The 23,195-nt window shown below is 35.1% G+C and overlaps 1 protein-coding gene across 1 annotated transcript in view; it reads left to right on the forward strand.

The window, feature by feature from the left end:
* Positions 1 to 22,858, forward strand: part of Mysm1 (Myb-like, SWIRM and MPN domains 1) — a 38,193-nt gene extending 15,335 nt beyond the window's left edge. The window contains exons 9-20 of the mRNA XM_013022281.1: positions 2,985 to 3,115; positions 4,231 to 4,334; positions 5,923 to 6,000; positions 8,491 to 8,579; positions 11,226 to 11,280; positions 11,675 to 11,725; positions 12,360 to 12,434; positions 12,950 to 13,138; positions 13,921 to 14,053; positions 18,322 to 18,427; positions 18,606 to 18,663; positions 19,844 to 22,858. Of these exons, the coding sequence (XP_012877735.1) occupies positions 2,985 to 3,115; positions 4,231 to 4,334; positions 5,923 to 6,000; positions 8,491 to 8,579; positions 11,226 to 11,280; positions 11,675 to 11,725; positions 12,360 to 12,434; positions 12,950 to 13,138; positions 13,921 to 14,053; positions 18,322 to 18,427; positions 18,606 to 18,663; positions 19,844 to 20,002 (1,228 nt within the window). The 3' untranslated portion in view covers positions 20,003 to 22,858. The remainder of the gene's footprint in view (positions 1 to 2,984; positions 3,116 to 4,230; positions 4,335 to 5,922; positions 6,001 to 8,490; positions 8,580 to 11,225; positions 11,281 to 11,674; positions 11,726 to 12,359; positions 12,435 to 12,949; positions 13,139 to 13,920; positions 14,054 to 18,321; positions 18,428 to 18,605; positions 18,664 to 19,843) is intronic.
* The last annotated feature ends 337 nt before the right edge of the window (positions 22,859 to 23,195 follow it).

Consider the following 23,195-nt stretch of genomic DNA (forward strand, 5'->3'; position numbering starts at 1 on the left):
GAAACAGCTGGAACTGGCACTGTGGCTCAAATGGTAGAGTGCTAGCCGCAAGCACAAAGAGGCTCAGGGACAGCACTCAGGCCATGAGTTCATGCCCTAAGACACGCAATAAAAGAAAAAGAAAAAGAATTTTCCTGTCCTGTTGCATTAGCTTTCTGCTATAATCTCAGACTGTTACCATAAAAAAGCAAAGAACTTGTTAGATCAATCACTGTTAATATCACTTAAACATTTGGCTTTTAAAGATGCCCATATGCTGAAAGAAGAACTTTTGTTCTTGATCTTGATACATGGTCATCTTGTACTGGTTAAACTACTAAAGGTTTGACTACTGGCTAAGGATTGCATCATGATAAAAAAGGAATAACTGCTAATGGTTACTTAGAGACCTCTGAGGTACAATCTGTGTATTTAATGTTATGATTATTAAATTTATTACTTTAAATTTTAGATTCTAAATCAGGCAAAATAATTTACATAGGTACTATAAATTATATGGGAGTAGTTTTGTAAAGCATTACCATAATTCATGAAATCATCTCAGTATTTCTATTTAAACATGCTGATTTAGTAGAACAGTGTGAAAACCAAAAGAAGTGTTCTTCAACAGAATTCAAATCTATTCTCTTAAGAAATAGGGAGGAGAGTGGTGATTTAAAAAAAGGAGAAATGGTCAGGAGTTAAGTTTTAAAAATAAAGAGGCCTGCCAGATTTGTTTGTAGATGAAAGTATCCTTCCATAAAAGCAGACGCAGTAGACTCTTTGTCTAGGGGAATTTTTAAAATTAAAAAAACAGTAAGCAATGCTGTTACTGAATTCTTGCCAAATGCCATGCATTATATTTAAATTTTCTCTAGTCCTCTTGACAACTTTGTCCTCATTTTACAGATGAGGAAAATGAGAGTCACAGGATAAGAGGATAAAGAACTTGTTCCGGGTCACCCTAGGTGAAGGTGATTTCAGAGTCTTTTTTGTTGTTTTTTGTTTTGAGACAAAGTCTCTCTGTACAACCTGGTTGGCCTCACATTATTGTATAATCCAGGCTGGTCTCAAACTTGTGATTTTCTGGCCTGAGTCTTCTAAATGTTGGGAATACTGACATCTACCGCCATAGCCACTGAGTCTGCAGTCTTAATTTGGTACTTCAGTCTTGATTTTGTGTTTTCACAAAATCAGAGCCTTGATGATTCTATCTTGCATCTTCTTTCCTTCCAGATCTTGGTAGTCTTGTCTTCTTAACTCATTCAGGCCTCCTCAAGAGAAATGAAAGGGCTCTGGACACCATCTCTAAAATGTATTTTCTTCTTGTATTCTGTTTCATCTTCTCCATAGAGCTTATTACCACTGAAAATATATTGTCTTCTTATTTTGAGAATACTGGCAACAAGAGGACAGATTTCTGTTTTATTTATTGGTAATTTTCTACTGCCTAGAACAGTGCTTCAAATATAGAAGGCGCTTTGTTATGGAGAAAAGATTATTGAATGTATATATCATCTGTCTTAGATGAATGGACGTCTTGAGAGTACTTATCACTTGTTTGCCATTGTGTAGATTACTGGGTTCTGTTTAAAGCCTTTTGATTTAGATAATCTTTTGGTAAAGTCAGTATACTCATATGATATTGTTTAGTAGACATGTTCTTTCTTGCTTTCCTATTACTGTCTGTACAGTTTGTTTCCTTTTCTCTCAAGACATTCTGAAACTTTTATATGGAAGTTTCTATTTTCTCTGGACTTCATGAGATTTATGATTTTAAATTTGTTCTGTGTTTTGAAAGGCCTAAACACATTAAAAATACTTATTTACAAAAAAAGAAAGGCCTAATTAATCTGTGCCTGTTTTTTATATTCTAGTCCCCTTATTTTTCATTTTAGCACTATTTCAGTCTAGCAATGTAGTATATATTATTCATTGATTATTTGATGGTCTCCCCCACTGGATTAGTTCTGTAAAGTCAGGAACTTGGCCCTATTCTCTAGAACAGTGCTTGGTATACAAGGCACAAATATATATAGAATAAAATATATATCTGAATACTTGTTTAATAGTATTTGTTCTTGAATCCTGTTTCACTCACTTCCTTAAGTAAATGCCTTGTGAACCCACTGGTTCTTTCACTTCTAAAATGAGAGTAATGTATCTTATAAAGTTGTAAAGAAGGTAGTTGTGTAACTCACAATAAGTTACTCACAAACTCGTTTCTAATATTAACTTTTTTATTACTCTAAAACCTTAATTATGTTTCCTAGCATAACTCCTTACATTTATTCAGTAAATACATGTCTTAGGCTCATATATGAGCCTCTTTATTTCCTTCATAGTCTTCATGAGTTTCTTAATTCCACTGGAGTCCCCTGTATACCTGTTTCTGTTTGTTACTGGGAATGAGCACTTAATATTTATTGGTATCATGATTCAAAATGAATGTAAAACTTGCAAACATTTATGAGCTAGCTAAATGTTTGTTTGGCAGAAGTAGAGTAATATGTAAGTAGTAATATTAAGAGTTAGAAACGTGTAGAAGCTGATTATATTGCTCACTGATAGAACACCTAGCGTGTATGAGGCCTAAGATTTGCACCATATGGGAGAAACAGTTGGAAATGTCTGGTATTACATTCTTTCAGACAAATAAACCTTCTGTCCAAAGATTTTGACTTGAGTTTAGATCTGTGAAGTTTCTAAGTTCAAAATCTAGGAAAACTGGAATCTATGGATTTTAACATTGGAAAAAGAATGATACCTGTAAGAGAAAATAGCACAATACATGTACTTGTAAGTTATTTGAGTCATTTAAAGATATCTTATTTCAGAAAAAAAATACACTTGGGTATTAGTATTATATTTACTACACATTTACACATTGAGAGGGGTAAAATAAGGTTTTCTTAAGATTTCTTATATATTAGACGTTTTCCCCAGAACTCTTTTTTGCATGTTTTCATTCATCCAAAATAATTTTACTTCCATCTCTTAATTAGGGAGATATGCAAACCGAAATACTTAAATAAGACCTCAGTACGTCCTGGCCTGAAGAACTGTGGGGATGTTAATTGTATTGGACGGATTCATACATACCTCGAGTTGATAGGAGCAATCAATTTTGGATGTGGTAAAAATAAAAACCCAACAACATTTTTTATCCTGATAGCACCTTTTAATTTCTGTGGCGATTACAATTCAAGTAGATTTAAGTATGTAAAATTCACAATATACCATAGTTTTTTGGAATAGATGTGTTATATTAAGATTTTGCTGTAAAATTTTTTGATTGAACTGTTTCTTTTTTATCTACAGTAAAAATTGAAAGTGTAATTTTAAAAGTGTTTGATCTAAATAGAAACAATTTGGGAACATAGTTCTTTATCAAGTGGAAATACAATTTTAGGAAAAGTAGTGAAAAGTTATCTAATTTGCAAATACAGCTTGAGGCCAGTATAGCACTTAAAATGATTCAGATATTGGGATCATTTTATACAAATATTCTAAAATACAAAAAATTCTGAAATTTGAAATGTTTCTTGTCCCAAGTGTTTTTCATAATGATTACTGAACCTGTGCTGAACTCCCACTGGAAATGGTATCTAGCAATGATTAAATAAAAGGTAATAGTGTAGGAGTCTTACATGTAATAAAAGCACTAAAATATTTTCATTGAAAAAAGTTTTTTTTACCTAAATCAAGTTTGGAGTTGATTAGTATGCAAATTTCAAAATGTATTCTACCCTCTCATTGAATTAACATGACAAGAACTTGTAGAAAGCTTATAGTTATAGTTATGTATAGTCATAAGGTAAATGGAACCTCACCACTCATAGTTAAAGAACAGGATTCTGTGTTTGTTTGTCTATGAAAATGAAGCAACAACTACGAAACTTCCATAACTGAAGAACAGGATTCTGTGATTGTTTGTCTATGAAAGTGAAACAACAACTACAAAACTCGCTGATAGAAATTATTTCATATTACATAGAGAATACACATCTGCCTTGAGGTCTGCCCTTCATTTCAGTGGCCTGGTTTGCCCAATGCCCTGAATATTGAGGCTATTAAATTTTTTTTTTTTTAGAATTATAGCAATGCTTTATTTGAGAAAAGCAGGGTAGCACACCAGATGTATGATCATGAAATAACAGTCACAGGAGTTCAGCTATAGATGTATTATCCTACTTAATGAACATATTTCACAAATGATATATTGTTTTATCTTTTCTTGAATTCCAATAGAACAAGCTGTATATAACAAGCCACAACCAGTTGATAAAGTACGAATCAGAGACAGAAAAGATACAGTAGAAGCTTACCAACTTGCCCAGCGTTTGCAATCTATGGTAAGCAGTCAGCTTTGTTGCTTAATGGTCTTTTCACTGTATTCCTTACTTTAGTAAGGTATGTCATTTTTTTGTGGGGCATGGGGTTTGAACTCTGGGCCTGAACCCTGTCCCTCGGCAATTCAGCTCAAGACTAGCGCTTTACCACTTGAGCCACTGCGCCACTTCTGGTTTTCTGAGTGGTTTATTGGAGATAAAAGAGTCACAGACTTTCCTGTGCAGTCTGGCTTTGAACCATGATCCTCAGATCTCAGCCTCCTGAGTAGCTAGGATTACAGGTGTGAGCCAATGGTGCCCAGCTTGCCTATTTTATTTTTTTGGGGGGGAGGGGTCTAGTCGTGGGGCCTGAACTCTGGGCCTGGGCTGTCCCTCAGCTCTTCAGCTCAAGGCTAGCGCACTACCACTTGAGCTACAGCGCCACTTCCGGCTTTTTTGTTTTTGCTTATGTGGTGCTGAGGAATCGAACCCAGGGCCTCATGCATGCAAGGCAAGCACTCTACCACTGAGCCACCTTCCCAGACCCTTGCCTATTTTTTATATCTGCTTACAAATGACTTTGTTAGAAGGACTGGTTTCTCTTGCACTTTTCTGTGTTCTGTTCCAATTTCTATTTGGTATACAAGACGAAACAAGCTATAGAGCTCTCAAAATTGACTTACAAACCATTTAGAACCATAATGTGTTTCTGACATGGCCTTCAGCTATTCAGTTTGATTTATAAATCTGTCTTTTAAGGCTATATGGTTTATGGTTCAGTTTTCTTTTTCTCTTCCATTTTGGAATAATTGCTCTTTGTGTTTCATATGTTGAAATCAGTGAATTTTAAAATGTTTAAAAATTGGTGAATCATATTTTTAAAATAAAGTTATCCAGTAAGTCTCTTATGAGTTATAAAAAGATCTTGTTAGTTTTGCATGTAGTGTAAGAGAAAGAGAATAAAAGTGTATAGATGGTTGAGTAGCTATTTTTCTAAGTATTTAAAGTATAAATCATTTCTACCTAGATGTGCTTATCTAAAAATGTTTTCAAATAACTAGGTAGTAGAGATACTATGAGTACTATAATGCCCTTTGGCAGTTGGTCCATTTCAAACAATTCAATAATGAGGTTTATAAAACTGACATTAGTAATAGAATCAGTGAATTTTTTATTTGTGCTAACAGTCTCCTGTTAGTCTCCCTTTTAAAGCCAGGAAGTAATTTTGTTTCTGGTTCTCAATATTATTCCTTTTTCTGTATGTCCTTACAAAGTTTTTAGTAGAGAAGGTTGGAGAGAATTCATTTTGCTGATGGTCTATAGTATTTCATGGATGAAACTGAAAATTAAAGAAGAAATGGAAGTAAAATATACAAAATTATCACTAACTTTTAAGAATAAACCCAGCTGTCACTTCCAGGCCTATACCCTGCTTTTTTCTGCAGTCCTTTTCCTCTTAACTTACTCTGATATCAGTAATGTTATTTTGAACATGAATTTCTAAGTTTACATAACGTAATCATTTTAGATAGTCATAGTTTTAAATTTTGTATGTTAATGTGCTGTGATTTCTCCAGGTTAATCTTTTTGCTTTATTTTAAACCTCTTATAGCGTACAAGAAGACGTAGGGTCCGGGACCCCTGGGGAAACTGGTGTGATGCAAAGGACTTAGAAGGACAAACATTTGAGGTAACTTTGACCTTTCACATGAGCCATCATTGAAAAGTATTTTGTTCGGTCAGTGTTTATTGGCAAAATATTTGTATATCTTAATATCATATATATTCCCATGTCAATTTGTCTGTCTGGAATTTATCAGTAAACAATCAAATGGAAGCCATTGGTAGTAAAGGTAACTAGGAACATGCCTCATTTTCTGAACTTTGATTGTCTTAATAATATATGCCAGGCCAAGAAGTTAATGTACCCAGTTCATTTTATTAAATACTTATTAAATAATGTCGATATACCAATTAAAAGATCGTCCTATACATTTGACATCCTGAGCTATAGCTACTAAAATGTTGTTTCTGCCAATAAAAACTGGAGTCCTGGGGCAATTGACATAGCTCAAGTGAAGGAATACTTGCCTAGAAATCAGGAGACCTTGAGTTCAAATTCCAGTACTACAAAAAAATTTAAAACCTAAAGTTATAGGCATAACAAGCAATGAATGTGCTTTTGTGTGTATATAAACATGAGCCCTAAATATGTAACTTGTTGTAGATAACCAGCATAATAAAAAGGAAAGAATATGAATATGTTTACTGGCTTTGTTACTTTGGATGACTATTTGGCCTCACTGAAACTCTTTTTTTTCTCAGTCATAGGACTTGAACTTGTCCTGGATGCTCTCCCTCAGCTCTTCAGCTCAAGGCTAGCTAGTGCTCAACCACTTGAGCCACAGTGCCACTTCCGGTTTTCTGGTGGTTTCTTGGAGATAAGAGTCTCATAGACTTTCCTGCCTGGGCTGGCTTTGAACCACGATCCTCAGATCCTCAGACTCTTGAGTAGCTAAGATTATAGGCGTGAACCACTGATGCCTGGCTTGAATCTCATATTTTAATTTATGAAATGTGGGTAATACCTCCTAAAAGAAATACCTTTTACAAGAAATAAGAGACCAAATATATAAAGGTCCTACAGTTAGGTATTTAATAAGTCTGCATGCACAGGTACTCAATAAATGTTACTCTAAATGTCTTCCCCATTTCCTATTCCCAATCTTCTAGTCATATTAGTACATGCTGTTGGTCATAATAAATTTATATTTCTAGTAGGAGATTAAAAAAAAAAAAAACCTATGGTAAGTTCCAGACTCTGGTCCAAGAATTAAAAGATTCTCTAGCTGGTGGTTCATACCTGTCATCCTAGCTACTCAGGAGGCTGAGTGAGATATAGAAGATCAAGGTTCAAAGCCAGCCCAGGAAAGAAAGTCAATAAGACTCTTATCTCCAGTTAAGTACTAAAAAGTAGAAATGGCTCTGTGGCTCAAAGTGGTAGAGCACTAACCTGGAGCACAAAAGTTCAGAGACAGTGGCCAGGCACTGTTAAATCACATACACACATGAAAAAAGATCCCCTCAAAGAGTGATCAGAAAAGGTTCACAAAAGATAGGTTATCTGATTCACAAGCTCAGCAAAAAGATCATTGAAAAGTAGATGGAAACATTCCAGGTTTAGAGAGTGGCACAAGCCAAGAGGTACATATGAAGAATACTAGATACATTCTGGAAAAGGTGCATGGTTGATTTTGACTAGATTGTAAGAATGGTGATAAAAGGAAATGACTGGATATAAGCATTTACTCATTAACTCTACTATAACACCATGGCATTGTTATTACTATTTTCATTTTAAAGATGAAGAAACTGAAGTGTTAAAAGTTCAGATCTTGTCTGTGGTCATCAGCTAATAAGGAGCAGAACCAGGAATTCTAGCTCTAGAATCTTTATGGTAGTGTTTCTTCTTTGCTGGGGATTTGCTGGTGTTAGGGATTGAGCACAGTGACTCACACATGCTAGGCTCTCTATTACTGTGGAATTTTGTTCTTAACCATTACATTGTTTATCCATTGTGAAAGAAAATTCAACATCTCAGTAACTTGAAATAGGTTAAAAAATATACTTCTGTGATTATGAGTTTTCAAATCTGGATGATAGATTCTATTTATTGACATGGGCAGCTCAAGAGCAGGAACAATACTTTTTTAATGTGGCTATGTAGTTTAATGAGTTAAAATATGCATTATCCAGCCAGGTACTGGGTAGCTCAAACCAATAATTCTAGCTACTCAGGAGGCTGAAATGTAAGGATCTACGTTTGAAACCAGCCCAGCCCAGGCAGCAAAGTCACGTCTCCAATTAGCCACAAATAAATAAATGAATGAATGAATGAGCTAGAAGGCTAGAAGTGGCTCAACTGGCAAAGAGCTAGCCTTGAGTATCAAAGCCCAGAGACAGTGCCCAGGCTCTTGAGTTTAAGCCCAGGACTGTTATCTAGACAGACAGACAGACAGAATTTCCAGTAAATTCTTGCTGTTAGAAGAAGGAAACCCCCTGTGCCAATTTAATCTTTCTTAATTTCATACACTCTTAAATTTGGTTTTAAAGACATATTTATTCCTACTCTTAGTATTTGATATACTCTTTAATTAACTGATGGCTTTTATTTTTTTAGCATCTGTCTGCTGAGGAGTTTGCAAAACGAAGGGAAGAGGAAAAATGTAAGTCTACTAAATCTTCAAAAGCGTCCAGACCAACAAAAAGGTATGGCTTTACATTGTATAAAGGTACTTGATTTTTGTTAGTTTTTTTGTGTGTATGTGCTGGTCCCTGGGGACTTGAACTCAGGGCCTGGGCACTGTCTCTAAGTGTTTTTGCTCAAAGCTAGCACTCTACCACTTGAACCACAGCTTTGCTTTCAGCTATTTGGTGCTTAATTGCAGATAAGAGTCTCACAGACTTTCCTGCCTGTGCTGATTGCAAATCTTGATCCTCAGATCTTAGCCTCCTGAGAATTACAGGTGTGAGCCAACCCAGTATCTGGCCAAGTGTAATTGTTTTTAATTTAATCACATGGTTAGAAAATCTGTGGGAAAATATCCAATAGCTTTATTATATTATTCATATTAAGGAATATCAGTTACTATTTTCTAGTTAGAAAATTTTAAAAAATGGTAAATTTTTTTTTCACTAATTATTAGTTTGGTAAACCTTCCAGCTAAAGTTTAAAGTTCAAGTTTCGTAAACATGGGATCCAACCAATATATTACAAAGAAGTCTTGTTTACAACCAGTGGCCATTCACCTCTGAACTTCTCTCTTTGTACTAATTATACACAGTAGTTGTAGGACTTGTTTTTGAGTGTATATATATTACAAATGTAATTTGTAGAATTAAGGATCATCAAGTAGGTTAAATATCTAAGTTTTCTAGATCTCTCATTTCCTGCAGTTGCCCTATTAAATACACTATAATTTTACTTCTTTTAAAACCAGATGTCTAATACTGCCAATAGAACACTTTGCTAGCAGTTCTGTGTTCCTGCATAAGCCTTGAGTTGCCATTTATAAAATAAAATTAAGTGGTAGCTATGTTTTAAATGCTTCACTTACAGTAACCCATTTAATTTCAGTCCTCTTAAGTAGTTTTACATTATCATTCCCATATTACAGGTGAGAAAATTGAGTAGAAAGAGAGGTTATAGTAACTTACTTATATTAATGTTTATAGTGGTGGAGTTGTGATTTAAGCCAGACAAACCTTAAAAATCCTTATTCCTGGTAATATGTAATCTGATATCTATATACTGCCTTTTCAGAACAATTAAAACTTACACTGTCATGCAAATGAAGTAGGTAGATTATATAAGAAACATAGTTTATCTATATGAATCATCATTTATCTGAATTCCTCATCCGGAATCCACATACTTGATTTTCTCAATCTGTATGTGAGGTTTGCATTTCAAGTCATTCCAGCTTGTCAGAAACAACTTCTCTTTTCTTCTTTTCTCTTCTCTTTCTTTTCCTTTTGTTTCCTTCCTTCTTTCCTCCCTCCCTTACCTGTTCTTTCTCTTTCCTCCTCTCATTCCTTCTTTCTCTATCGATCATTCTCTCCTTCCCTCTTACCTCTTCTCCTGCCTCCTTTCCTCATGCCCTTCCTCTTCTTTCTGACAGCCCTGGGGCTTTGAACTGAAGGCTTTATGCTTTTACTTGGCTTTTTTAGATCATGGTCAACAGTTTTTGCTGCACCTCCATTTTTGGCTGTTTGCTGGTTAATGGAGATAGAATCTTGCAGACTTTGTGTGCCCTGGCTGGCTTCAAGCATCTGTCCTGAAGATCTCAGCCCCTGGAGTAGCTAGGATTACAGACACATGCCACCAGCACCTGGCTTTGTCAGAACCTATTTAAATTCATGTGTACTTTCTCATTCTACAGCCATCACAAACATTGATGTTGGTCATGTTCATGTTTCCTAAGTGCCCAGCCATGTTTTTCAAAGCTGTTTAATATTTTCCCCATCTGTCTTGGCCTTTAGTTTCTTTTTATTCATTTAATTTAAAAACTTTTTGAGCTTCACTTGACATACAATTTGAATGTATATTGTATTTGGGGCCCTGTTTTTGATTCCTGGAATATATTGTCAAGCAAAACAAATGTATCCTCTTCAGTACTAACAGACTCTGGTAAAATGGGACCTAAATATCATACTCTTTGTGTTATATTCTGTTAACATGTTTGTTTCTCTTTCAATGAATATAGCATTAAAAAAAAAAAAACCTTTGCATTATTTGTAATATATTTTGAACCTCAATTCTTTACTAGCCACAGCTTTCTAATGTTTCTTCGGGGTTTACACATGGTTTTGTGTCTAACCTTGGCTAGGTTCCTTTCTTTCTCTTTACATTTTAAAATCAGAGTTTTGTCATAGGACTTTGTGTTATTTCCTGTAGCAGAACATTTTATTATTCCTTCAGCATTTAATGAGTCTTTGCTCTGTGAGGGGCACAATGGCCTATATTGACTGGAGTGTTTTTGAAAACTTTATCTTCCTTGAACTTGCAGATCTCATATCAGATATTGGGTTGAGAATCAATGAATTTTTTTTAAAGTCTGCTTTCTATATAAGTCAAAACTAACTATCGTGTTTCTTTGGGAAAATGTTAAAGGAATTTAAGACAACAGAATTTCTTTCTCAGATTGTCTTCCTTTTTTTCTTTCTTTCTTGCTATTTTTGTGTCAAATCTGAACAGTACTTCTTTCAGAAGGGTTGTATGGAATGTCATGAGAAAGTCTTTTAATTTCAAATACAAAATTTAAGTTTATTGTTGATAACACATGCTCAAATCTGCAAATCAGTATTTTCTTCCTAATCTTATTATATTAAAAATGTTTTTTTTCCCTTTTTCAGCTCATTTGATCCCTTCCAACTGATACCTTGTAATTTTTTCAGTGAAGAAAAGCAGGTACTCTTTATATATCAATGAGTGATCATAAGTGGTATTTCCATCAGACAGAGCATACTTATTTTTTTTTCTGGTGTATAAGCCCATGTGTATATAAAAGGATAAGAGCCCGGAAAAAGAAAAGGCCCTAGGTTTTGACCCCAGTACAAAACAAAAAAAACAGACAGGGACAGGTTTTAATAGCTGGAAAAGAAGGAATTTCTTTGTGCTGGGGTTTGAAGAATAACTAAACAACAACCCCAAGATAGTAAACTCTGCTTGTGTTGTTCCTTGCGTGGTAGTGAGGATTTTGGGGACAGATGAAGGAGAAAGGGTGGATCTCTGCTTAATGAGAACAGAATCTCTGTTTTTATGCTCCCATTTGTTTTTGTTTTGTTTTTTTTTTATATTTCAGGAGCCATTTCAGGTGAAAGTGGCTTCAGAAGCACTTTTAATAATGGATTTGGTAAGGATAATCTATTGTGTTTACTTAGTTATTCTGATTTCTATTCTTGTGTATTTTTATTACAGGCATAAGAGTATGGAAGACTATCCTCTTTTACAAGGAATCTAAACTAAGTCTTTTCTTTTGGAGAAAAGCCAGACAATTGCATGTTTCCATATTTTAGAGAAAATAAATTAATGTGAGTTTTGCAGACTGTTTACCATTATTAACCCTGTTTCTATTTCCTAATATCCCATGTCTGCTGCCTTTTAGATTACTGAAACAATGCACAACACTTGTAATTTGGAGGTTCCTTGTTTGCACTAAACTATCAGTACCTCTAACAGTTGTGTTTGTGGTACTTTTCTGTGGAAGGTTTTTACTTAAAAGATTTAGGCAAGTAATATCTTCATTTTGTAAGTGAAAAGTAGGACTATGGAGTCATTTGGTTCAAACTATTTCAATCATCAGTAAAGATAAACTTTAAATCTAAGTCCCGGTTACTCCAGCAACTAGTTCCCTTCCCATTATACTTTATTATAGACAAGCATGGTTACCATACTTAGACTGTCTATCCTATGATAACATTATTTTTTTTTTTTTGTCAGATGGGTTTGTTCATTTGGTCTAAGTCTATCTCGTATTTTTTTTTTAGCATGCTCATGTTTCTATGGCAGAAGTAATTGGCCTATTAGGAGGAAGATACTTAGAAGCTGATAAGGTGGTTGAAGTAGGTGCTTTCTTTTTAAAAAATGTTTAGTTACTATTATCCTTCTGCTATGACAAATATTTTGTAGAATTCCATGAATATTACCAAAGTAGATGACTTAGGATATATGTGAAAATATGCAAATGTAAAAATTCTCTGAAGTTACATATTTTCTTAATATTCTATATACTAAGCATCTATTGGCTTTTCCTATCAAGGATAGAATACTACTAGGCCTTGGCTTCTGGTTACCTTTGCCAACATAAAACTACAACTAAGAGGCCAAAAACACATGCTAATTCTTACAGTTGAAGTTGGTATGCATTATTCTTGTAATTAATGAATCATTCGTTAAAAGAATCCTTTTTTTTTACCATTTTACGTTGCAATTTTTACCATTTTACGTTACCCTTATTGCTATTACCCAGTTAGAATAGAAAATGCATACTAGCACATAGTCACTTTTGGAATACAGTTGATTTGCAAATAAAACTGATAGGATTTCAGTGTAATAATATAAGGATCAATATTTGTAGGTTTGTGCAGCAGAACCATGTAACAGCTTGAGTACAGGACTGCAGTGTGAGATGGACCCTGTATCACAAACCCAAGCCTCAGAAACCTTAGCGGTAAGAGGCTACAGCGTTATTGGATGGTATCATTCTCATCCTGCATTTGACCCTAATCCTTCCTTACGAGATATTGACACACAAGCTAAATACCAGGTATGCTCATAGGTTTTATTCTGTAAATTATTATGTATACTCCTTCCCTTTCTGAGTGTTGGTGGCTTTTACCTGTAATCCTAGCTACCCAGGAAGCCGAGATCTGAGGATTGTGGTTTGAATCTATCCTGGGCAGGAGTCCATGAGATGCTTATCTCTAACTAGCTACCAAAAAGCCAGAAATGGAGCAGTGACTCAAATAGTAGAGTGCTAGCCTTGAGCACAAAAGCTCAGTGCCCAGGCTCTGAATTCAAGCTCAAGGACCAACATCAGTAAACAAAACAAAATCACATTCCCACTCTGATTTTTTATTAAGTATACTTTGATTATGTTTAACTTTATATTTCCAGTATTTTACAGCTGGGAGATTTAACTTGCCTTTTTTTTTCTTCCCAATTGGTGGGATACATGTTTATCTAAGCATTTGGAAAGTCAGCAGTTTTGTTTATTATAGAAAAGCCATGAATGCAACATGAATAAATTCTTACAGGAACTTAAAAAACTGTTAGGAAGAACTAGGACAGGGATTGAGTGAATAATTAATATAATTGGAAACATTAATATAGTTTGCACTTGGAGAAAAAACTTTTTTTAAAAATTCTGCAACTTGTGTGTTTTTGCTGTAGGTTTCTATTTGTAGTTAAATTAGTTGTTGTTGGGATATGAGGTTCGTAATGTTCCTTTTTGTTTTCTTTTTTCCTATTTGATGTTTAGAATATTGATATGGATAAATAATTGATTTAAATATGTATGCTAAAACTATGCTTTTCTTCTAATTATAGAGTTATTTCTCCAGAGGAGGTGCAAAATTCATTGGAATGATTGTTAGTCCGTATAATCGAAACAATCCTTTACCATACTCCCAGATGACCTGCCTGGTAATAAGTGAGGAAATGAGCCCAGATGGCTCCTATCGTAAGTTTTCAACAGTAACAACCTCTTATCAATCCTAACCTCATTTCTTTGAATCTCAGAAACAACTGTGCAAAGCATTTGATGGGAAGGTGACACTAGATGTGATGCCTAATGCAATCACTTCTCCGTCAGCAAAGGATGAAAATGTAGACAAGCAGTGTGTGTGCTGGACACTGGAAAGACTACAGTAAAAACAAGACAGAATTCCTGTTCTAATGAAAATATTTTTGTAAATGTAGATTGGCTTTCACTGCAATGTCATATAAATGAAAAAAACATAAATGACTCTAGCTTTCCTTCATCTCCCAGTGACATTGGGCTTACTAGAGACTACTTTTGCTTTTTTTTTTTTGGTGCCAGTGCTGGGGCTTGAACCCAGGAACTGGGCACTGCCCCTGAGCTTTTGTACTCAAGACTAGTGCTTTATCATTTGAGCCACATTTCCACTTCCAGATTTCTTCTTTTTTTTTTTTTTGCATTTTATTGGAAATAAGAGTCTCATGGGCTTTCCTCCACAAGCTGTCTTGGAACTGCTATCCTCAGGTCGTGGCCTCCTGAGTAGATAGGATTACCGGCATGAGTCACAGGTGCCAAGCACTAAGGTCTGCTTTTACATGTCTTAATTCCCATTCTAACTTAAGAATAAATTTGATTGGCATAGCTTATCATCCAGCTTGGTTCCTCTTAGGTTATATCTACTCATGATGCAGTCAATTTTGGACAGACTAGGAGACAGACTAGAAGAAGGAATGGAGCATGGATAGAGAAAGAATTGACACTTCTAGGATATTCTTAATGCTACTTCTTGAGTAGGGATTTCCTCTGTACACCTCACTGCAGTTACAATAGTATACTCCTTGTTAAATCATGAGATCTTTATATTTATTATTCTGTTTAACACAGGGTCTAGGATAAAGTGGGTTTGCTTAATAGCTAATTCCTCTTCATTTTGAATTATATTCCTTGGATGCTACATATTTGGTCAACACTTCCCAGCATTACCCACATATCATATTTAGCAAATCTTGTTAAACTAAATACCCAAACACTAACAACGGATAGTCTTTGTAGTGCCTAGTTCACTGCCTTCTATCTAGGATCAGTCAGCCACTATGAGTTTTTACTGTGTGGATAATGGTGGCATTAGCCTTAGTCCAGTATGCCAATCTGAGCACACCACATAATCCTTTGAATTACTATAGTTTTACAAAAAAAATTACAGGAGAAAAATAAATTAAATTGTTTTCTATTTAAATCATTCTTTTTTCTCTCAGTCTTTTAGGTTTTGGTCATAAGCCTCTATTTTGATAGTATCTAATACAGTTGTCACTAGGTACATGTGACTTTAAATTCATTGGAATTAAGTGACCTTTACCATTCAGCTTATTTGATTCAACTTCTGACCAAAGTAAAGTAACAGAGACCATTCTGAAGCAATCACAGAACCTAAGGAAATAAAACAGTGGTATTTAGGAGACAACTTTAGGCAGCAAAGGCAAGTGATTACTGAGATATGGGAGACAAATCAGTTGAGCTTCAAATTACCCCTAATATACTGACTTGAGTTTCCAGATAGGTAAGCATGATAGTCCATGTTTATAACCCAGACCCTCGGGAGGCAGAAGGATAAGGAAGACAGCCAAGATAAAATTAGGGAGACCTTGTTTCAAAAACAGAGTGCTGAAATGTGGCTCAAGTGATGAGAGCATTTGCCTAGTGTGAACAAGGCCCGGGGTTTAATCCCCAGTAATGTGTGTATAGTTTTCAGATAAGGCAGAAGGAGGAGAAACCCAACAAGGGCCCTGCCAACTCTTGAAGACACACAGTTAAGACCAAAGCAGCTAAGTTCCCAGAGAACAAACAGTATATTGTGAAAGATACACCTTCAAGTATACCTTCAAAACCAGCAGATGAGTGTGAAGAAACTAGCCCAGGCAGGGGAAGGAGAGCTACTCCTGGATAGGACACAGCTATTCATTGTTTTTTTTAAAATTTAATTTTATTTTATTTGTGAACATACTGTACAGAGGGGTTACAATTGCATGGGCAGGATAATGCGTATATTTCTTACCAAGCATTGCAGCCTCCTCTTTTGTTTACCCTTCACATCACAGCTATTCATTGGTACTATCATTGTAGAACGTTCTGTTGGGCGCCTGTGTTGAAATGACTTGTCCATTGTTAAAACTGAGTTTTTAAGTTTAATCTTAGGTTCTTTGTTTTGCTTCTCCAAACCTGGTGTAAAGATTGAGGTTTTCCACAAGCTATGAGATGGCATGTGTTACAGTACTTTCACTATACTTGATCTTAGCCAAAAGGCCACGTTCTGTCTTTAAAATATCTTTTATGGTTCAGTGTCCTGAACTTGTATAAGCCAAGAAACATACTTAAGAATTGGTTTTAATTTAATACTATAGTGGATAGAAAGTGTGTACAAAAAGAAATTTTTACTTTAATTCCTCTTTAAAATTTAGTATGTGCTTCTTAATTCCAAATGGGGCTGTATATAGTTTATGTATGTATGTATGTATTATATTTTTCCAATCAACCCTGGCTGAAAATACGTTGTTTACCTCCTTTTTTTCCCATTTTCAGCTTTCATTAAGAAGGGAAGTCACTCAACTATATTCAGATCCCAGCTGAGATATTTTCTAGTTATTTTAACTTGGGCAGATTAATTTACCTCTCTCATCTCTTCTCTTACTTTTGTAAAATGAGAAAAAAAAACTGGTTTACAGGATAGATAGTTATAAAGCTTGTGAGTGAGGAATTGAAGTATTTAGTAAATAATAGGTTTTTCAGTAGGTAGCTGTGATTGTAGGTGGTAATTGCATAGTAGGTAATCAAAGCATGTCAGGTACATTATTGTTATCACCAGAAGAAGTTTACTCAGTAGCCACTTGTGCTACAATGTGTTTGTTATTCTTAAGTTTCTGAAGGGGTGAAGTAAAACAGGAGGGAAGAAGTGAGAAATAAGAGGAAGAAGAGATGATTATCGAAGGGAGCCCTTTTATAGCACATTCCTGGCTTTGCTTGAAAGCCTTATAGAAAAAAGAAAAACAAACCACTAAAGAGGCAGTGTAATATATTGAGAACACATATTCTTTAATTCCAACTGTCTGGGGTTCAAATTTTGCTTCTTATATACAACCATGAACAGATTTATAACCCTTCCATGGTTTGGTGTCCTTATTTAAAAAAAAAAAAAAGGAGGACATAATGGTAGCTGTGTCCTTTAAGTGATTTCACATATGTAAAGTACATCAGGCCTGGTACTGGTAAGCATCATATACTCATTAGTAATGAAGAGTCCGTGGCTTGCTTGGGTGCTCACCCCCCTCCCCTTCCCCTTCCCTTTCCTCTCCTCCTTCCCCTTCCCCTTCTTTCTTCCCCTCCTCCTCCCTCTCCTGGGGTTTTGAACCTCTGACATTTTACTACTTGAGCCATGCAACACACCGTAAGCTTTTTCTTTAGTATTCTGCAGATAACTTTATGTGGGAATGTGAAGGATATGTGGGCATTAGTTAAGGTGGCTCACTATGTGGTATGTGGTACTTTTCCCTTCCTAGCTACATACATGATGTCTATCTACCTCTTGGGACATTCTTTCCTCTAGAGCTTAGGTTTAAAGCTTTTATTTAGGCGTGGTTTCTGCCTCTCCAGGGTTAATGCTGTCTAGACTTAGATTGGTGCCTATAGAAAGGTGGAAAAAGTATGGGCTCAGAAATAAGGCAACACAATAGGATTTAGACTCTAACTCTCACTTGCTGCACATTACTTGGCTGTTTCAGCTTCATTTTCTCATTTGTAAAATAAGAATAATGCCACCTATCATGTTACAGCAATGTAATATGCTTAATAACTTGTGCTTATCACTAGGATGGCAGTATGTTTTGGCTTGCCTAAGACAGTAGCCTTTGGTTCTGGCATGGTTATTAATTGTGTTCTCTTCCATTCAGAAGGTCTCTTGGTCTGAGTGATAAATTATGTGATCATCCTACCTCTTATAGTGCCTTGCGTAGAACTGTCATGAAAGTGGCACTCTTACTTTTCTTCATTATTATTAATAGATCAGCATTAAAATGCTTGATGGACCAAGTACATTCAGCCAGTAAATATTTAATGAATGCCCAGTGTGTTCTAAGTGCTATTCAGCGGGTCTGCCAAACTATGGTTGTAAAAACACTGAGGGGAATTTTAAGTAATTAAAAGGAGAGTGGAGATTTAAGAAATAGTTGAAAAAAATGTGTTTCGTTATGCTTTTCTAGGTTTACCTTACAAATTTGAAGTACAACAGATGTTAGAAGAACCTCAGTGGGGATTAGTGTTTGAAAAGACAAGATGGATAATAGAAAAATACAGGCTCTCCCGCAGGTATGTGTTGTGGTTTGAGATGGCTGCACATCTGCAGTGTTTCTCATTAAATTATGTCTCAGAGAAAACCCAAGTTAGATATAAAATTGTGATGTATGGCACCAGTGATAGTTTATTACACAACTGATTACTTTATAGTATTTGTTTCATCAGTTTGTTTTCATATTTCTTCCTACAGCAGTGTCCCCATGGATAAAATCTTTCGCCGGGATTCTGACCTAACTTGTTTGCAGAAAGTAAGCTGCCTTTATTATAATTGGTTCCATTGTTCACAGAATCCAAAGCTATTTATCTCAATGTGTTTTCCCATGATGCCTTATGCTTTTTGGATACATTTTCTGGGTAGCTCTTTATTGCTTTTTCCTTCCTAAAATTAATTTCTAGAAGATAATTAGTAATGTGTTTTGTTACCCAAGCTTACACTGAAGTAATACTATTTTAGAATAAATTTGTCAGTGTTGACTGAAAAATTTCTTAGCAGATTATTATTGTGCACAGTGGAGATTTTTCTGATTTTATTAAACTGAAAAGCACCATGTTTCCTTGTTAGCCTTAACAATTAATCATTCTTAAGAATGATAGTAAAAATCTTAACATTTAAATGGTCATTTAAAATTTTCTAAAGCAGGAAATAAAGGGTTTAAGTTCTTTTATTTCACTTCTAGTTTTGCTTCTGTAATGACTCATAGCATTTATCTTTGTTGATTTGTTTTTAATAGCAATTAGAAATAGAAAAATTTGAATATATGTTTGGTTCATTGTTTTTCAATTTATTGACTACTGGGACTTGGAACCCAGGGCCTTGTACATAGTGACCAGGCTCACTACTTCAGCCATAGCCCCATAACTTCTTTTTCTGTTTCATTCATGATGTTATTACTTTTATAACAGAACAAAAGATGAAACAGGACTGGATCACATGGCCCTTTATCTTATATCCTCTGAGTTCAGAATGTTTGCATTTCTTAACAGCCCGCCAGCCAGTGTCACTTTGGGGTGTTGATGCTGCCATACTTTTTACAGATAGTCCAGAGGGTTTTAGGAAGATTTACCGTGACTGTGGAGCTCTTATCATCAAAAAAAGACCTGTGTCTTTTAATCTTTCAAGATTATTTTCTTCTGTAAATGTAACTGCTCCTCATCCCCCCAAAAAGTAGAGTGAATAAAGTTGCAAGTTTGTCCAGAGTAGAGAATGTCACATAACAGTTCCACTTTTGTCTCTCTATGTGAAATTGTAAGGGTACTATACTCTGTGTTCCTTAGCAGAGTTTTCATTGTTCCAGCATAGAATTACCGAACACAAGTTAATTTTTAACTGGTGCCTATTTAATTGTCAATGTGTGGTTTAGAAAGCTATAAACAAAACCCTCTTACACTTTCTAGGTAGTTAATTATGAACTTTTTATTCTCTACTAGCTTTTGGAGTGTCTGCGGAAAACCCTGAGCAACATAACCAATTGCTTCATTGCTGAGGAATTTTTAACTCAGATAGAAAATTTGTTCATTTCTGACTACAAAAGCAAGCAAGAAAATGGAATAACTGAAGAGAACTGTACAAAGGAATTGTTAATGTAACTGAAACAAAGTAATTTTGACATGATAGATCCTATTTTCAAAGCTTGTAACCTTGAAATTATTGTAATTTGATTGTGGTACAAATAGCGTTTTTTTTTTTCTCTTCACAAAATTCTCAACTTACCACCTACATCACTTGAAAAGGGAGGAATTAAACTTGTTTTTATACAATGGGTATAGGTGCTATATAAACTAGGGTGCACTGTAAAGGCCTGTCCTTTATTAAGTAACTCAGTAGACTGAAAATTTATGCAAATAGTCTGCCTTACTGTTATATTCAGATTTATCAATGAAGAATCTCTAATTTTTACTTCTTTCCTGAACTAATCATTTATTATTTTCCATTTTGGCATCTCAGATCTCATTAGCAGGACTTTGAATCTTTGTGTATGTTCTGATGAGATTTGTGTTGGCTGTTTTGGGTTGCAAATGAGATATAGTTTGGTAGTCACTGCGATAATTACAAACTGATAAATCTAATAACATACTATAGGGGGGCCAGGAGAGAATCTTAAAAATAGCCAGGGAAGTGTCCCAAAGGAGAGAATTAAGTTACCAATTTTTAATCATAGATATTTGTTCTTTTACAGCAACATTACTATAAGTTATGACATTTTTCTCAGCACTCTAAAAACATTTTTATTGATTTTACACACATGAAATAGTAGCTCTTCTATCTGCTCAGTATTGTAGTAATTAGACCTGGTAACTAATCCTCCAATAGCTTGCTTGTATATGTATATCTACTATAAGAAAAAAAGAGATCAGCTGCAATAAAGTTTAAATAAATAAGAGTTTTAATTTTTAATATTCTACATATTTAACTCATTGTTGTATGCTTTATGAATAGGAAGTGAAAGTCAGCATACTTGTTTTATAGAAAATCCAGCTTTTAGACGATTTCAGCTTTTCAGACATACATTATCAAGTATTCTTTTTTTTTTTTTTTTTGTCTGATACTAAGACTCAAATTCAGTACCTCCTGCCTTTGTTCATGGGCTAGCGCTTTACCAACTGAGCCACACCTCTCAACCCCTCCTATATTTTTGTATTGTTTTACAACTTTTGAAAATGTAAAAACATTTTATGTGATAGCTTACAAATTATAGATTACTGATCTTAGAGAACTGAAAACATTAGAATTTAGTGTATGTTTTTGAACCTGAGAGGATAAGTGGTACTGGATAATTGTGAAGAGACAACAAATCATAAGTTTGATCCACATTTAAGTCCAATTTCCAAATAGAAATAAACGTGCTACCTCTTTTATTAAAATTCCGTAAGTTTTAGTTTATTCCTACTAACCAAAAAACTGATTTATACCCAAGCATTCTTATGAACAGTTTCAGTATATTTCAGTTGGAAGTTATTCTCCATTTCTGCTTTATTTGTTTGTAATCAGTAACCAAAGAAGAGTAAGGCAGTATGGGAGTTTGCGGTTTTAGGTGACCTGGGCTTGTCTCAACCTTGTTACTTGGGGAGATAATAGTTTACTTTCTGTGGGCATCAATTCTTTTGTGTGCCTGAGATTTAAATTACCTTTTACTGTCCTTCCAGGTCTAAAATTTTACCATTCATTCCATTTGTTAATGGAATTTTTTAGTTTGAGATTGTGCAGTTCCCATGTTAACATTTTTTTTTAAAAGAAAATGAGTCGTTTTCCCATGACAACATAGTTTATGAAATTACTTTGAGAGCTGGGAGTATGAGTCTAGATCAGGAATCAAGGAACATAAGCTCTATCATAATTGCATTACCCACTTTGCTGTGTGACCTCTATTCAGTCCAGAACATTGCTGAACTCAGGCTTTTTCCAGTGGAGAAAGGGCTTTAAAATCCCAAAGCTCTACCCTAATTCTGTGACTTTTATTATTGCACCCAACTGTCAAATAGTGAGCTTAATTTCTTTCTTGTACCAGCTTAGGTAATGAAAATTGATTCTAGCACTTCTCCGGTATTAGATTTAGCTCAGTTCCAAACAAATTCAAAATAACATTCAGAAATGGGCTCTCAAGCATCAAGCAAACAAGCAGGATTAAACTGTCTGTCTATGCCCCTCCATTCTAGCCTGAATCATTCTTCTTAAGTCTTTTAAAGCTGTGTTTTCCATTTCTGTAGTTGGTTTGACCATAAATTCAAAGCTGCCTGAACTTTTGTGGGCCTCAAGCAAATCTTGGACTCATTCTATACAGAATTTAAATTATATCTTATGATTCAGTTTGTATAAAAAGAATTCTTAATGTTTTAAATGGAAACATTTCCCTTAAAGATCCATTTTTTCCTCTCATGAAGTTAAATTAAAACATTTTTATGGGCTTTTCATACTACAAGCCTGAGGCACTGTGCCTCATGGGTAAGTTGTCCCTGCTGTGTTCTGACCACCACCACTACCACCCCAGCCCTGCAAGAGCACTGCCATCCCGCTGTTAAAGTCTGACCACTGCAATGTCATCCCTTTGCACTCTGACCAGAATTCTGGAGATTGAGGTTTCTCTGCAGCTGTTTAGTGCTTCCCCAACCTTCTCTATTATGTTCTGCAGTCCCTGCCTCCAGGAGCAGGGGGAGGTCTGTCACCTGCAAACTGTCAAAGGCTCTATTCTGGGCAGAAAGAGGTGGGGCTTAACATACCACCCATGGATGCCTCATGCTCTTTCATTTCCCATGTATTGAGTCCTAACAAGGGAAGTTGGAGGAAGCTGAGCAGTCAGGATCCCTAGGAGTAGTACTCTTATCTGTGCCAACAAAAGAGCCACTATACCTGACCACCTGGTTTGTTGCTACCCATTCACAAGGCAGCAACAACAGATCTTTGGTCTGGTTTTCTCCATGGGAATTGAGTCAGGGTACCCACATTTTTTCCCCTTACACTTTCCTCTGCTAATAATAATTAGAGACTCAATCTAGCATGACACATGGCATCAAGAGAAACTTTTGCAGAAGCACAAAAATAATTATCAAATTTGATCTGAATCCACAGCTTACCAGTACTTTTAATAGTGTTCTTACAAATTAATATATTTTACAATATGACCAGAAAATCACTGTTAAAGAATAATGTAATATACTTAAGTTCATTATGTCCTGGTTGGCCTTTTTTTTAAGGTTTTATGTGTGATATAACCTGAAACTCTGTTTTCTGCTTGTTTTCCATTTGAACCTATAATTACACTTTCTGATATTTTATGAATTGATC

The sequence above is a fragment of the Dipodomys ordii genome, unplaced genomic scaffold, assembly GCF_000151885.1.
Source record: "Dipodomys ordii isolate 6190 unplaced genomic scaffold, Dord_2.0 Scaffold61, whole genome shotgun sequence".
NCBI lineage: Eukaryota > Metazoa > Chordata > Mammalia > Rodentia > Heteromyidae > Dipodomys > Dipodomys ordii.